The sequence below is a fragment of the Gavialis gangeticus genome, unplaced genomic scaffold (assembly GCF_001723915.1).
Source record: "Gavialis gangeticus isolate Ggan-Ray unplaced genomic scaffold, GavGan_comp1, whole genome shotgun sequence".
Taxonomy (NCBI): domain Eukaryota; kingdom Metazoa; phylum Chordata; order Crocodylia; family Gavialidae; genus Gavialis; species Gavialis gangeticus.
The window spans coordinates 94,511,978-94,525,722 of record NW_017729032.1 but is presented as its reverse complement, the minus strand read 5'-3'; the positions used below and the strand labels follow the sequence as shown (position 1 = coordinate 94,525,722).

Genomic DNA, 13,745 nt, shown 5'->3' with positions numbered 1-13,745 from the left:
GCATTCTTGTAAAAATAATACAAAGGCCCAAGCTTTTTTAATACAACAGTCCAAATCAGGGAGTGTCTCAGGCTTTAGGAGATAGACAAACAATCTTGGAATAATTGCTCAGAGGAACAATTTTATTCCATCTTGATGCATAACATATTAGCACGGTGTATTTCATATGTTGGAACAGAATGTTATATATATTTTTAGAGAAATTTTTCCTTATAATGGAGAATGCTACAGAATGGAGGCCAGGCCTGGATAGGACAATTTTCCTGGTGTTCTTAGAAATAATATCTAGACTCAGAGGCAACTTAGTGTTACAGCAGGAAAGCAGATCTGGGGGGTTTGCGAAATAATTCTAACAACAGAATCTATTATCTATTGCTCACAATTGCACTACTGCCTGAGTATGTAAATCTATCAAAGCAAAAGGTGAACCTTTGAGGTCATGTGAAAACAGATGTACCAAGTTCAAAGGCATGTAGTTTCCTTAGATAAGAAGGAAGAACTCTGTCATCCTTATACATTCACATAAGATCTCTCTGGAATGATATCAGTCACGATCAAAACTGGTTTGCCTTGAAACAGAAGACATGCTGCATGAGCCAAATGAATTAGCCTGAGCTCCAATACATCTATGTGAAGATGAGTTTTCTCATGTGACATGTTTATGCCAACTGGTGTGAAGTTTCTTTGGCAGGCAGATGGACTTCAGTCATTTTTCTACAGAATAAAGGTAAATCTTATCATATTGAGTGATGATTATACATGATTGATTGTGGATTAGTAATCTTAGACAAGTTCTATATCTGAAAATTGTTTTGCAACTGAAATAGGAACTCTGTTCTGATCCCAAACATATCATTGCAGACTCTTGTAGTCTAGAAGGCACCAATGATTGATCCTCTCTGGCTGATCCTGAGCCACAATATGACAAATGTGCAAAATGTGATAAATCCCTGTCATAAGGTGCCCTCTAGGGGTGACTGTGAAGCCCCTGGAGTCCCTCTAGCCTTTGCTCACTCTGCTCTCATTAAACAGTCACTCCTTTTCTTGCCCAACACACTTTCATGAATCTTACTTGTATGTGAGGGAGGCTGCCTGGGCTTCCCAAACTGCTCTCTGTCTCCACTGACCACCAGGTGTCTGTGGTCTCGTCTCCAGGGCTAATTGCATGGCTCCAGTCCAGCCCTACAGCACACCCCATATGTCTTGCAGGTGCCATCACTCACTGATGTTATCTTCCACTTAGCCCTTCCTTTGGGCTCTTGGACCCTCTCTTGTCCCACACACCCAGGCCATCAACTCTCAGCCCCTCAATCTGGGCTTTGGACCCCTCCCTGGGTCCCTAGGAACCTCCTCCTCCCCTCAGCTGCTGGCTGTACTCTCTAAGTTGCCATTCCAGAGCTGCAGCCCTCCTGCTGAGTGGTGTTCCCTCACCAGCCTCCAGGATGTTACTGCTGGCTCCACTCAGGTCTGGCCTTATATCCTGCCTATGCACCGCCTTCCTCCAGGGTCAGAGGACTCCATAATCTGCCTGGCTGCACTTGCAGGCTTCCTCAGCACTAGCCTGTCTGCTTCTTGAAGTGGCAGGAACACCAAGCCCCTGCCACAATCCCATATGTGATCTATTGAGGTAAGTTGCCTTAGGTGAGTCAATTGTCAAGGAAATGTTAAACTTGGCTCCACAATACTATCTCTTGGTTCCATAAATATGCGGCCACTACACTGATGTATCTTGTGATGTATCAAATCTTTGGAACTGGTTACCTGAATAGCAGGGCTCCATACTGAAAAAAACTTAAGGTACTCACTAGAAATTTTCAGGATTCATTGTATACTAATAAAATAATTGCCATAAAGCAAATTTTCTCTTTGGGTTTCTTTAGTGTTGTAGATTGATTCCCAAAATCTTTACAAAAATCTTTATATACTTCTCTTAAATATTGTATGTAATACAAAAGACAAGCATTTCTTAGGGTATTGATTTCCGTAACGTGGAAGATAGTGAAATCAACCATATCATGGAAGATATCAAAATCCACCTTATATACTTTCTGGATCATCATGGCTACAACATCAGTCACAGTACCATAACATGGAAGATACTGAAATCTGCCTTCTCCCCCATCTTCCAACTGTTGCTCATTACACCGTGCTGGTGTTTACTCCTTAGACCTAAAGAATGCCTTGCATTCAAAAGCTTGCTAACTAACCCAACTATTTAGTTGGTCCAATAAAAGATAGCACCAAAGAAATCCTAGCTTCTTGCATAATTCCTGGCCTCTCCTGCTACAGCATCATTGTAACACTACCATATGATAGGAAAAAAACAAAGCCTAATTCTGATCTCAGTCATAAACAAATCTGAACAAACTCTTGTGAAATCAACAGACATTTACTTTAATGAGATTTTAACATAAGAACTTGCCTGGATGTTACATATTTCTCATATACTTCTTCTCTAGCTTTTTTGGCATCCTCCAACTGAATCTGGAGTCTTTCAAGACGATCTTCTTCATGGGCACGGCGAACACTGAGCTCCATATTCTGGCGATTAAGATAGTCTTTATCCTTTTGCAGCAAATTAACAGACTGCTGTAATGTTGTCACCTACAGACAAAACAAACTTATTGGATTGCAGTAGATAAAAATTAAAATTAAGCAATTAAAACATTAAAATAAAAAAATTAAATTCCCTTGTTATTGTTATAACTTCAATCACAAGTTATAAACCCAATTCAAATGGAACCAAAATTTAATATAAAATATTTTAAGACCTAAACTTACTATACCTCTTGAAACATTTATATAAAAATGCTGAATCTATAATCCTCTATCAAAAATTCAAGGGACATATTATTTTCTAACTTTGAAAAAAAGGATATAACTTTTGAGGTCAAGCCTTAGAAATCTGCCACAATAGGTCATATGAATTAAGGGTTTGATCCTGTGGGGAATCCATAAGCAATACATCATTCTCCATTTTCTAATTTACTAAAAATCTAAAATTTATAACGATTTGCAAACGTTAAGCTTCATTAATTAATAATTACAATTAATTACAATAATTATGTTTTAATCATTGTATCAATGAATGAGAAGGCACCCATCTCTACAAAACAAACAAAACACAAACAGAAAAAAAATCAAATTGATTATTTGTATTTATACAAATAATTGATTATTTAAATCAATCCATTTCATGTGAGATATTTTGTCTTGAGGTAAGCTTTAATCATACATGTCACATCATATTTATAAAAAAATGCAGTTGCTCTTAAAACCTGAAAATATGTAGCTTCAGTGTGTACTGTTTTCTTTTATATTTGCATGTGACTTTGCAAGCTTTAAATGAAGTGTCTAAAAATTAAACTGTAGTGTTTTATGTTTCTGGTGACTATTTTAAAGAAAATTTGAGCACGAAAATGTATTTTAGTTATTAATCTAAATGATGATCCTGTAAACTCAAGATGTAAAAAACAAAACAAAACAACCCCCCCAACCCCCCCCAACACATTGAAAAACCTCTTTCTTCAGACGTTATAACAGTAATACATTCAGTAAGTTACATTATGTTGTCATGACATCTGTGCAACCACAAGATTTTCAGTGAAATTTTTCAGATGTAATTGAAAGTTAGAAAAAATTGAGTTATGCATCAGTAACTAAGACCTCCGGCACACGTTTACTTAATGGCACAATGGAATTTGTTCCTCAGTCTCAGCAATTTCTTCTGCCATGCTACATGTGCATGGCAGGATGCAGTTATGGGACAAGGATCAGATCTCAGTTATCCCAATACTAGTTGCTAGTGCACAGGAAGCCCTTGCACTAGCAAGCAGAAAGCTGAGTGCCTAATGAACTGGTGTGGTGTTGACTCTGTGCAGTCCTAGGGCTAAAACTGACAATCAGCTGATTGTGGATTTCAGCTGTGGGATCATACTGAGGCTGATCTCAGACCTCTGCCTTGTAACTGGCATCAGGCTGCATGGCTTATTTCCCATGTTATCATCTCATTAACTTCATGAGCGTGGCCAGGTCACTATTTAAGACATGATTAACTGGTTAATCACCTATTAAGTGTAACTTCTGCCAAGTTTCTTTAAAATATACTGTCTCCAAACACACTCTTACTAATGTGTTTGGTTCACAATCTGTTTCAGCTGGAAACTTTTTTGCCTTAGTAATACCCATAAAGAGGGGTCTAGTCCTGCTTCTCCTTGTGCCCCTGGACTGAAGGCATTAGGGCAGCACATACTTCCCACTTCTCAGTTTCTTCTCAACCAGAGATCTACGTTACTTTTGACTCTGGGGAAGAGGAGGAGGGCAGGGTCTGAATATGTATGTAGACAATACAACCTCAAAGAACTTCAGTTTGTGAGAAGCAATTTTACTTCCTTTTAAAAGTAACTCTCCACACTATTTGCATTAATGGATGACTCAAAAGCATGGCCACGTACATAAAAGTGAATCTTGAACTCTTCTTAAGCAAACAGTAATTGAAGGACTGGTCCGTCAAGTTCATCATCTGCTTTAGAGGTTTCTGCGGTGGCATAAAGCTTCATAAAGGTATGAAGGGAGCTCCAAGTAGCTGCTTTGTAGATATCTGCTGTGGCAATGTTACACAGGGATGTTATGTACCAGTAAATAGTCTGGGCTCTGGTGAAATGTGCCCTATTACTAATAGTAGGTTCACCTCAATCTTATGTCAAAATTATTTATAATTTTATATAGTCCAAGATCCATTTAGATAGTCTCCAGGCTTTTATCCTTGTGATTTTTGATCTCACAACTACCAATACAGCCAAGGAGAGGTTTTGAATGGCTTGGTTCTGTGAAGGTAATAATCCAATGATCTTTTCACATTTAGGAAATTCAGCAAAATCTCCGCCTAGGAGAAATCAGGTTGTGGGAAGAACACTAAGCAATTAATATGCTGCCTGAAATTAAAGTCTGTGACACCTTTGGGTAGGAACTTGGGCTGAGTTACAGAGTTACTTTATCTGGGTAGAACGTAGCATGGAGGGGAAATCTTCCACTTGTACTTGGATCTCACCTACTTGCCTTGTTGATGGAATTCCTACTAGGAAAATTTGTCACGGACAGCCATGCCAACCAGGGAAGATGGGTTAGGACAGGAATAAAGATACTTGGTTAGAAACCTACTTCTATTTTAAGTAAGGCATCAAGCCTTGCAACGGACCCAAATGCCTGTTGTGTCACCATATCAATACATACCATGTCATCAGTGAACCTAATAAAAAGGAATACAACAACCAAGGTTCATTCATCTGCAACCCTACCAGTGTCATATATGCTGACACCTATTTAAATAATGCCCCTCTGTTGTCTACTGCAGAAAGACTGGGTGTCTTTACATGCAAGAATGAATGAACACCAATTTGTTATCAACTGCAGAAAGACACAAAAGCCTGTGGTAGAACACTTCAACCTCTCCGGATGCTCCATTGAGGACCTCAGGATTGCAGTTTTTAGGGGGAAAAAATTAAAAACCAGTTTGAACGGGAAATGGTGAAATAAGAAATCATCCACAAATTGTACCGCATTATGCATGGTTTAAACAGGGACTATGGCTTCTTAACTCATTACCTGGATTAGCTTTTGTCATCACCTTTGTTCCTATAACTTAACTGTTCATTTGCTTTTCTCTTCTAGCACTTCCCTCCTCCCCCTCTCCTCTCCTCTCCTCTCCTCCAACTTTTGTATTCTAATTTCTCTCTCTTTGTACTCTGCTTTTTCCACATCTTTTCACAGAATCTGAAGTGAACTTGGGCTCACAAAAGCTTGTGCTTTCTCTATCTATATAATCCTTGTTAGTTTATAAAGGTACATATTGGTAGGTGTTTTGCCAGTAGGTCAAGGGAAGTTATTATTCCCCTCTGTTCACCACTGGTGAGGTCACATCTGGAGTACTGTGTCCAGTTTTGGGCCCCCTAATACAGAAAGGATGTGGACAGAGTCCAGCAGAGGGTGACAAAAATGGTGAGGGGGCTGAGGGACATGACTTATAAGGAAAGACAGAAGGAACTGGTCTTCTTTAATCTAGAGAAGAGAAGACTGAGAGGGGACTTAATAGCAGCCTTCAACTACCTGAACAGAGATTCAAAAGACGACGGAGCTAGACGGTTCGCACTGGTGGCAGATGACAGAACAAGGAGCAATGGTCTCAAGTTGCAGCAAGGGAAGATTAGATTAGATATTAGGAAGAATTTTCTCACTAGGAGGGCAGTAAAACACTAAAACAGGTTACCCAGACAGGTGGTGGACGCTCCATCCTTAGAGATTTTCAAAACCCGGCTTGACAAAGCTTCGGCTGGAATGACCTAGTTGGGGATGGTTCTACTTTGAGCAGGGGGTTGGACTAGATGACCTCCTGAGGTCTCTTTCAACCTTAACTTTCTATGATTCTGCACTACCCTGAATTCTGTTTCTGTTCAGCAGTGGGGTGGCAAGAGACTAAAATTTGCCAGACTGCTTTGACCAAGTCCATTATGGCCTTGTTGATCATTAGAACTAGCTGGATCAGGCCTGATTGGTGCCATACACCTACAAAGCAGTGAGACTGTTCAGACACCTCCTTTAGGGAGATGTTTAATGAACTTGCCAGTTTTTTACATAAGTTCTTGGAAGTTCCTTATATGTTTGGAGGATCATGGCACTGAAAGACTGGGGCAATGCCAGGATATACTGATTTTGCCCATGGAACTTTTGTGGAAATACTGTGGAAATTCCTCTGGTGAACTGAAGCACAAATTCACTGAAGCTGCTTCGAAAGAGCATGGGTCTCTGGGTTCTCTCTCCTATTATAACGGTCTCCAACAACCTGGGGAGACTCTAAAACATCCCCAGCATAGAGGCTTTCATTGTCAATGGGCTCTCAGAGCATTGTGGGAGTTGTTTGTATATCTTCTGTGTATCACAGGCCAAAGCTATTCCATTTGTGCAGGACAAGACAGTGCTATACTGAGACATACTATACTAATTCCTGTAATAAAAGCAATACAGACATCTTGGTGTGATGCTGCAAACAGGCACAGGCTGTTCTCATTCTAGCACAGCGGTTAGAGTCAAGGCACCTTTCACTATAACCACATTTTCCACACTCACATTATCAGAAAAACTGTAGACCATTGCCTGAGGTGCTGGGGTCTATCACTTGTTTTATGTGGTGCTACTGTGAAGGTGAGCATCTACAGAGCACTGGCCGGAGGACTGATCTAGGTCCTAAGAAGGCCAATGAGCAGCATTCAGAGAAGGAAAACAGCCAGTGTCGCAGCTGTGCCAAGGTACTGGAGGGCCCATGCCAGAGGAAGGCACTGGGCTTGGAGATTATGCTGTTTTGAGCTGTCAGTACACAGTCCAATTCCAAAGTGCATTTCAGTGCTGAGGTTTGCAAAATAAGCCATACCAGATGTAAGGTACTTAGGTAGAACTAGGAAAATGGCACCTCCACAACAGACAGATAAAGTCATCAGATCACCAACTAGTTCCATCATCACAGATGAGTTTGACAGCATCATAGCCCCCTTTAGGTGTTCGTGAGTTGTGATCCCTGAATGGCTCCATGCCAGAGTGCTCTCCCTGCCCCTTACACTCCAAGCTGTATGTTTTGGCACTGGGAAATGTTGGTAAATTTGATCTGGGCCTTTCTTTAGCTCTTGTGGAAATCCTGCAGGGCTTAGAAGTCTCAGGGCCAGGTAGGATTCCTAGGGCAGAGGGCAGCTACTGGCCAGGATGGATATGAAGGCCTTAAGCAACAGGGGAAAGAGTTGAAACCCCGCTCCCCCCCAAAAAAGAAAACAAAACCAACAACTCCCCCCCCTCCAAAAAAGAACAACACAAACTTTCAGCAGTCCTCCTAATTCAGTGAAGGAATATTTTAAATATTAAACTATTGCTGTTAAACCATGATTTTTGGGTGTTTTCTGATGAAGGACATCAGGAACAGAAAAAGTATTCCATCTTAAGTTAGGCAACAGAGAAGAGCTGAGGAGCCCGAAACACAAAGTGGGGAGAAGGTGGGGGGGAGGCGCTAGAGTGCACCGTATGGGTACTGCTACAGTAAGAAAGTCTCCAGCTGAAAAGCAAGGAATGAAATTTACCCATCAGAGAGCACACTGATGTAGACGAGTGAAGGAAACAATTTTATTTAAGTGCTGCATATGAAGGAATCCATCTCTTCCTGAGTCTGGCCTTGCACTGCAAATGATAATCATAAATCTAAGAAAAATTCTGTAGCTGCTAACAGAAGCGAACACATTTCTGAATACCAAACAACAATAGATCTTCTGACTGAAGAGTCATTTTATAAGGCATTTTTCAGAATGGAACTGCACTTTACATAGGTCAACTTTCCCCAAAGACACTTGTCCCCCTGTTATTTCTCAGGTATCTAATTTATCGCATGAAGATCACATTTAAATGAAAAATAGTTTTTATACTTTAAGAAGAACCCACACCATATAGCATGTGTAAGCACTTCAAATTGTAAGTTCTTCTGATCAGGAATTCTCCTGTGTTTCTATACCATTAAAAAGGATGGCACCATCTGTAATGTTTGTAAATGCAAACTTCAGATCATTATTTTGATGATGAAAAGGAGCACGTTTTTTACTTTTATTACTTCATAAATGAGCATCTGGGATAGAACAAGTTATTTACAGGAAGAGTGATTTCTCAAAAGGTGTTATCCACAGATTCCACTCAATGTCAACATGCAAAATTAATTTCTTTTGATCATAAATATTGTCTGGTACTAAACCTGCCCCCTACAACTATCCACAACTCTAAAGTCCAGAGAGTAGAGCAAGCCCAAACCAATTCTTAGCTTCGTCATGAACACAAAAAATTCCAGAGGAGCAGAACTCTTATGGAATTAGAATGGAATACAGACGGGTTATGAAACTGAAGAACTGGTTGCTGTAAGGTAAGTACACATTTTTCTTTTCTGAGTGACAGATTGAGCACATTGATTCCGATCTTCGTGACTAGCAAGCTACCATCTGCTTGCTTGTAGATAGGTAGTAGAAGTCCTATTTAAACAAACCCTGCGGGACAAGCTTCTATTCTGATCTGTAAGCTTCTGTTAAAAACAGTGGCTTGTAAATGCATAAATCAAGAGCTATATAGCCGCTTTACAGGTTTAAAGTACAAGAAATTCCTCGAAGAGGCAACAGAGGCTTACTAAGCCTTAATATAACTTTTTGATTCTAATATGGAAAACTTGTAACATGTTCTACAGATGGATACCCAAAATTCGATCCTCTCTGCAGGTATATAGGATGCTCTAATTCTGGCAGCACAGACTATGCAAGTCTGAGGGTTTTGACTAATTTTATTCTAAATAAAAAGGCCATTCTCATACAACATCAAATGTGTAAAATGTAGCTTTCTCTAAGGTGGAATAAGGTTTGGGGAAAAACAAAAAACAGGAAGGAATTAATCAATTTATACAGAATTCTGAGAAAATTTTCGTTTCAGGGAGGGGCTAGAGTGGGATGACAGACGAGAATCCTACGTTTATGAGGACAATGTACAAAGGTATCTAAAATTTTCCCTACCTTTCAAGCTGATATATATCCTACTAATATTACACTAAGGTCCAAGAGAGGGCTTCCAAACAGAGAAGAAAAATATCTAAGACCCTTCATGATTTTTTCATGTTTACAGTTGGAGGATACAGGATTGTCTTGAACAGGAGGCTGCTATGCAGATATTGCTGCAAGACACACATACGCAACTTAAATTCCAGAATGTTTCAGGACCAGAAAACAGTCCAACATGACTGTAATGGTTATGCCAAGGAAGAAAGCTAATGCAGAAATGCGTAAATAGAAAATCTATTTCTAGGTTTTAGATTCATAAGTAGGCCTGACTGGAATTCCCTGCTGCTTTAGAACAAAAGTTGGTGGTCAAGCCAATTAATTTAACGTAGAACATTCAGCTAGTGTCCAGGTTGTCAGATGTAGAGAAGCTGGGTCTCATTACTGCTCTGTAGCCATGTTAAGTAGATTGATAAGTGACAGGGTCCCTCTGTACAGGGAGTGGTAGGGCGTGGGAGGAGGGAGATGTAGATTAACTAAAGCATGTTTAAAGTATACATTTTGCCAACACACAGAAAATAAACTACACTAACTAAATATTATAGGTGATGCTAAAAATAATCATGCAGGACACAAAATCAATGGATATTAGCAATGCTTTGCCTCACTGGCATGGGTAATTTGAAGGAGTTAAAGGCCAGCAAGCTGGCTTTGCTATTATGCTTTTGGGTAGAAGTATATAAGTGTTCATACTCCCTATGCCTGAAGAAGGGTGACTGCATCCAAAAGCTTGCTAAGAACTTTTTTCCAACTACTCAGTTGGTCTAATAAAAGATATCACATCTACTCAAAATACCTTACCTATCCAAAAGTGTTCAAGATTCATGTTTAGCTTCAACAGACATTGCTGGCCAAAAGAATCTACATCTTGTATACATGGGATATGTGCACACTAAGCATGGAATTAATGCAGACAACCATTCAAACAAGAACTTTAAAGTTTACCTCTTTTGATAAGTCATTTCTTTCTTTGGCTTGTGCTTTGTGTGATATGTCTAGTATTTCATATTTTCTCCTGAGCTCTGATAATTCATGTTCAAATGTATCTCGTTCACTGTTACACAAAAAAAAATCAGAATATTATGAGATGCACTTATTTTCATCTCAATAAAACAAGTTTTCAGAACTTGCATACATCTTCAGTATCATCCAACTTTTCAGGGTCATCTAACATTGAGCTTCTTTCATCCTTTCACTTAATGGGCCACTATTGGTGTAAAACCTTTCCTTCTTCAATTCCTGTCAACTAGAACATCTTTCTTGCTTTATCATTACCTTCACTGCTTCAGCTATTTGCAAATTTCTCATCTGAAAATTTTTCCCTCTACTGTACTAAATTAGTCTTCTGAGGACTCATTTTGCAGAGATTGGCTGAGAGTGGATGAAAATCCTTAAGTTATTTCATGCTCATAGTTCTAAGAGAACCTAGAGAGTAGTTACAAGCAACTGTTCCTCTGCCATGTAGGTTATCTCTTGCAGCATGTCAGAGGAAAATTAGGTGACCAAAAAAAAAAAAAATCAAAAACATTTTTAAAAATTTGATTCCTATTACTTTGGTGGAAACTAGGTTGGCTACATTTCTGAAAAATCAGGCACCCAAATTATGGATTTTTAGAAAAAAATGTATCCAATTTGTAAGTTTTCACTGCCCTATTTCTTGCAAAACCAGAACTGAACAATTCCTCAACTTGATAAATGAATATTTTGTCTATTATATGGTTTGCATGTATGTGCAAGTCAAAAAACGTAGAACTGAACCCACATTATGAGATGTAACTTTCATCAATAAACAAAGAGAAATTTCTACTCATAAGCAGGCACACTTACCATTTCACTTTATCATAGTTTTCTTGTCTATAATCACCTTGTTGAATCATCTGTTTTGTATCTGCTAGTTCCAACATTAAACGTTGACATCTAATCTCAAGTTCTGAACGACTTCTTCTCTCATCTTCATAACTCTAGAAGTAAAAATAATCACACTTACATTAAGATTTGATTTAGTATTTGCTACAATAAAACCAAATTAAATGGAAAGATTATCCCCAACAGAACTTAACTTAGATTAAGAATTTAGATTAAGAACACTTTTAAGTGTTCAAGAGATTGGGTTTTCCCCTCTTTCCCTTCGCAGATTATTTCACAAACTGAACAGATGTCAGGAAGTACTCAGCTATATAGATACTCAGCCTAAAGTTTACCTGCCTTTAAATTAGTTGGTTGGTGTGCCTAATTCCCTTCTAGTATTTTCCAATCTGCAGTTTTCACATTTTTATAGAACTTGCAGACAGAAAGGACCAAAAAATCAAGGCCAGTCTTCTGTATCACAGGGCAAAGGTATTCCATTTGTGCAGCACAAGGCAGTGCTACACTGGGATATACTATAATAACTCCTGGTATAAAAGCAATAGAGCCATTCTGGTGTGATGCTGCAAACAGATAATAGGCTCTTCTCTCACTCTAACATAGCGGTTAGAGTCAAGGCATGCCTCACTAGACTCAAGACACCTCTTGAAAAATGCCAGCTTTTAGTTTTTATGACTACAGAAAAATAATGGTGCAATTGTTTTGTTGCAAAGAACCCAGAAGATCACAACAGGTCAGCATGTTTAGGATTCCTAAATGAAATCTCTCTGTTTATCCCAAAAATGATATTTACACACTAAACAGTGCTAACACTTTACAACAGTCCAAAACACCCTTGAAAACATCTCAAGACACTGTAGGGTGTCATGGCACCTGGTTGGGAATAACTGATCTAACATACATGCTTCTGGATTAGAAGCTAGAACATACAGAGCTAGCATAGGGTGTCAGCACAATGCTACCTTGCATAGTAGAGACATAACCTACATTTCAGAACCAACTGATCCTGTAGTGAGGCTAGTAACCTGAGCTCAGCTAAAGCAACTTCCAGGCCATTCTATCCAGCCTGCAAGGCTCCTCCAAAAAACAAGTATTATTGGCCTGTGGCTGCCCGACTGAAAGCCAGCAGGAGGTGCAGGCTTTCAGAGGTCATGCACCATTGAAGCGGACAGGCTCTGTGCCTCCACTTCTGTGGGGCTCCTACCACTACAGCTGGGAGCCGCATGTGGAGGCACTGAGCATGACAGTACACAACTGGACAGCTGGTGAGTGGGAAGGGGAGCTCCTGCCTGCAGTAAAAAGAACCCCACATGCTGGCACAGAGCCCTCCCAACCCAATGGCACACATGTGTATGGGAGAGTGTGGGGTTAGTGGGAAGGTGCGTGGGAGATTGTGGGGAATGTGGCAGTGTGTGGGTGGGTATGAAGCTTGTGGGAGGGGATGCCAAAACCCTATGGCACACAGGCCCCATCACCAGCAGCAGGCCTTCAGAGCACTCATGGGCCACAGCAGGTAATACCCCCCAGCAGCACGTGACTCCAGCTGAGTTCCAGGAGCTGCATGTGGCAGCATGGAGCCAGCCTGGCCCACTTGTGCATGCTTTCGGACCACACCAGGCTAGGTCTGTGCTACCATGTGGTGCTCCTGGCACTGCAGGCATGAACTGCATGCCCTGAGGCCAGGCCAGGCCAGTTCTATGCTTCCATGTAGGGCTTCCTACACTCCAGGGGGGAGCCTCACGTGGAAGCACAGAGCCAGCCCAGCAGTGCAGACTTCTAGCTGCAGTACCAGGAGCCTCACATGGTGGCACGAAGCCTACCCAGCTCAATAGCGTACAGACTGGGAGCTGCGAGAAGTTGCTAGTGATCAGGCTGGGCAGACTCCATGTCACCACATGTAGCTTCACACTGGAGCCCCACACAGAAGAATGGAGCCAGCCTGGCCTGGCCTATTGGCATGCAGCTCCTGCCTTCAGTGCTGGAAGCCTCATGTGCTGGCATGAAGCCTGCCAAGTCTGGTCTGAAGGCACACACCAGCAGGCTGGGCTGGCTCACTGCCTTCATGTACAGCCCCAGGGACACAGCCGGAGCTGAGCACTGCCGGGGGGATCTGCCTGCCACAGGTCATGATTGCCCCAAGGACCTACTTCTGCTGCTGCTGGTGGGGGCTGTGCACCATGAGGGAGGGGAGTTGTAGAAGGAGGGCCCACACACCCACCCTCCATGGATCCACCCACAAACCCCACCCCCACCCCTACTCAC

At 40.9% G+C, this 13,745-nt stretch overlaps 1 protein-coding gene across 3 annotated transcripts in view; it reads right to left on the bottom strand.

The window, feature by feature from the left end:
- Window positions 1-13,745, bottom strand: part of PIBF1 (progesterone immunomodulatory binding factor 1) — a 222,386-nt gene that overhangs the window by 180,242 nt on the left and 28,399 nt on the right. For all 3 annotated transcript variants that reach the window (XM_019524724.1, XM_019524723.1, XM_019524722.1), the window contains exons 6-8: window positions 11,445-11,578; window positions 10,563-10,671; window positions 2,423-2,604 (exon numbers count right to left, since the gene is read on the bottom strand). In XM_019524724.1, coding sequence (XP_019380269.1) covers window positions 2,423-2,604; window positions 10,563-10,671; window positions 11,445-11,578 — 425 coding nt within the window. The remainder of the gene's footprint in view (window positions 1-2,422; window positions 2,605-10,562; window positions 10,672-11,444; window positions 11,579-13,745) is intronic.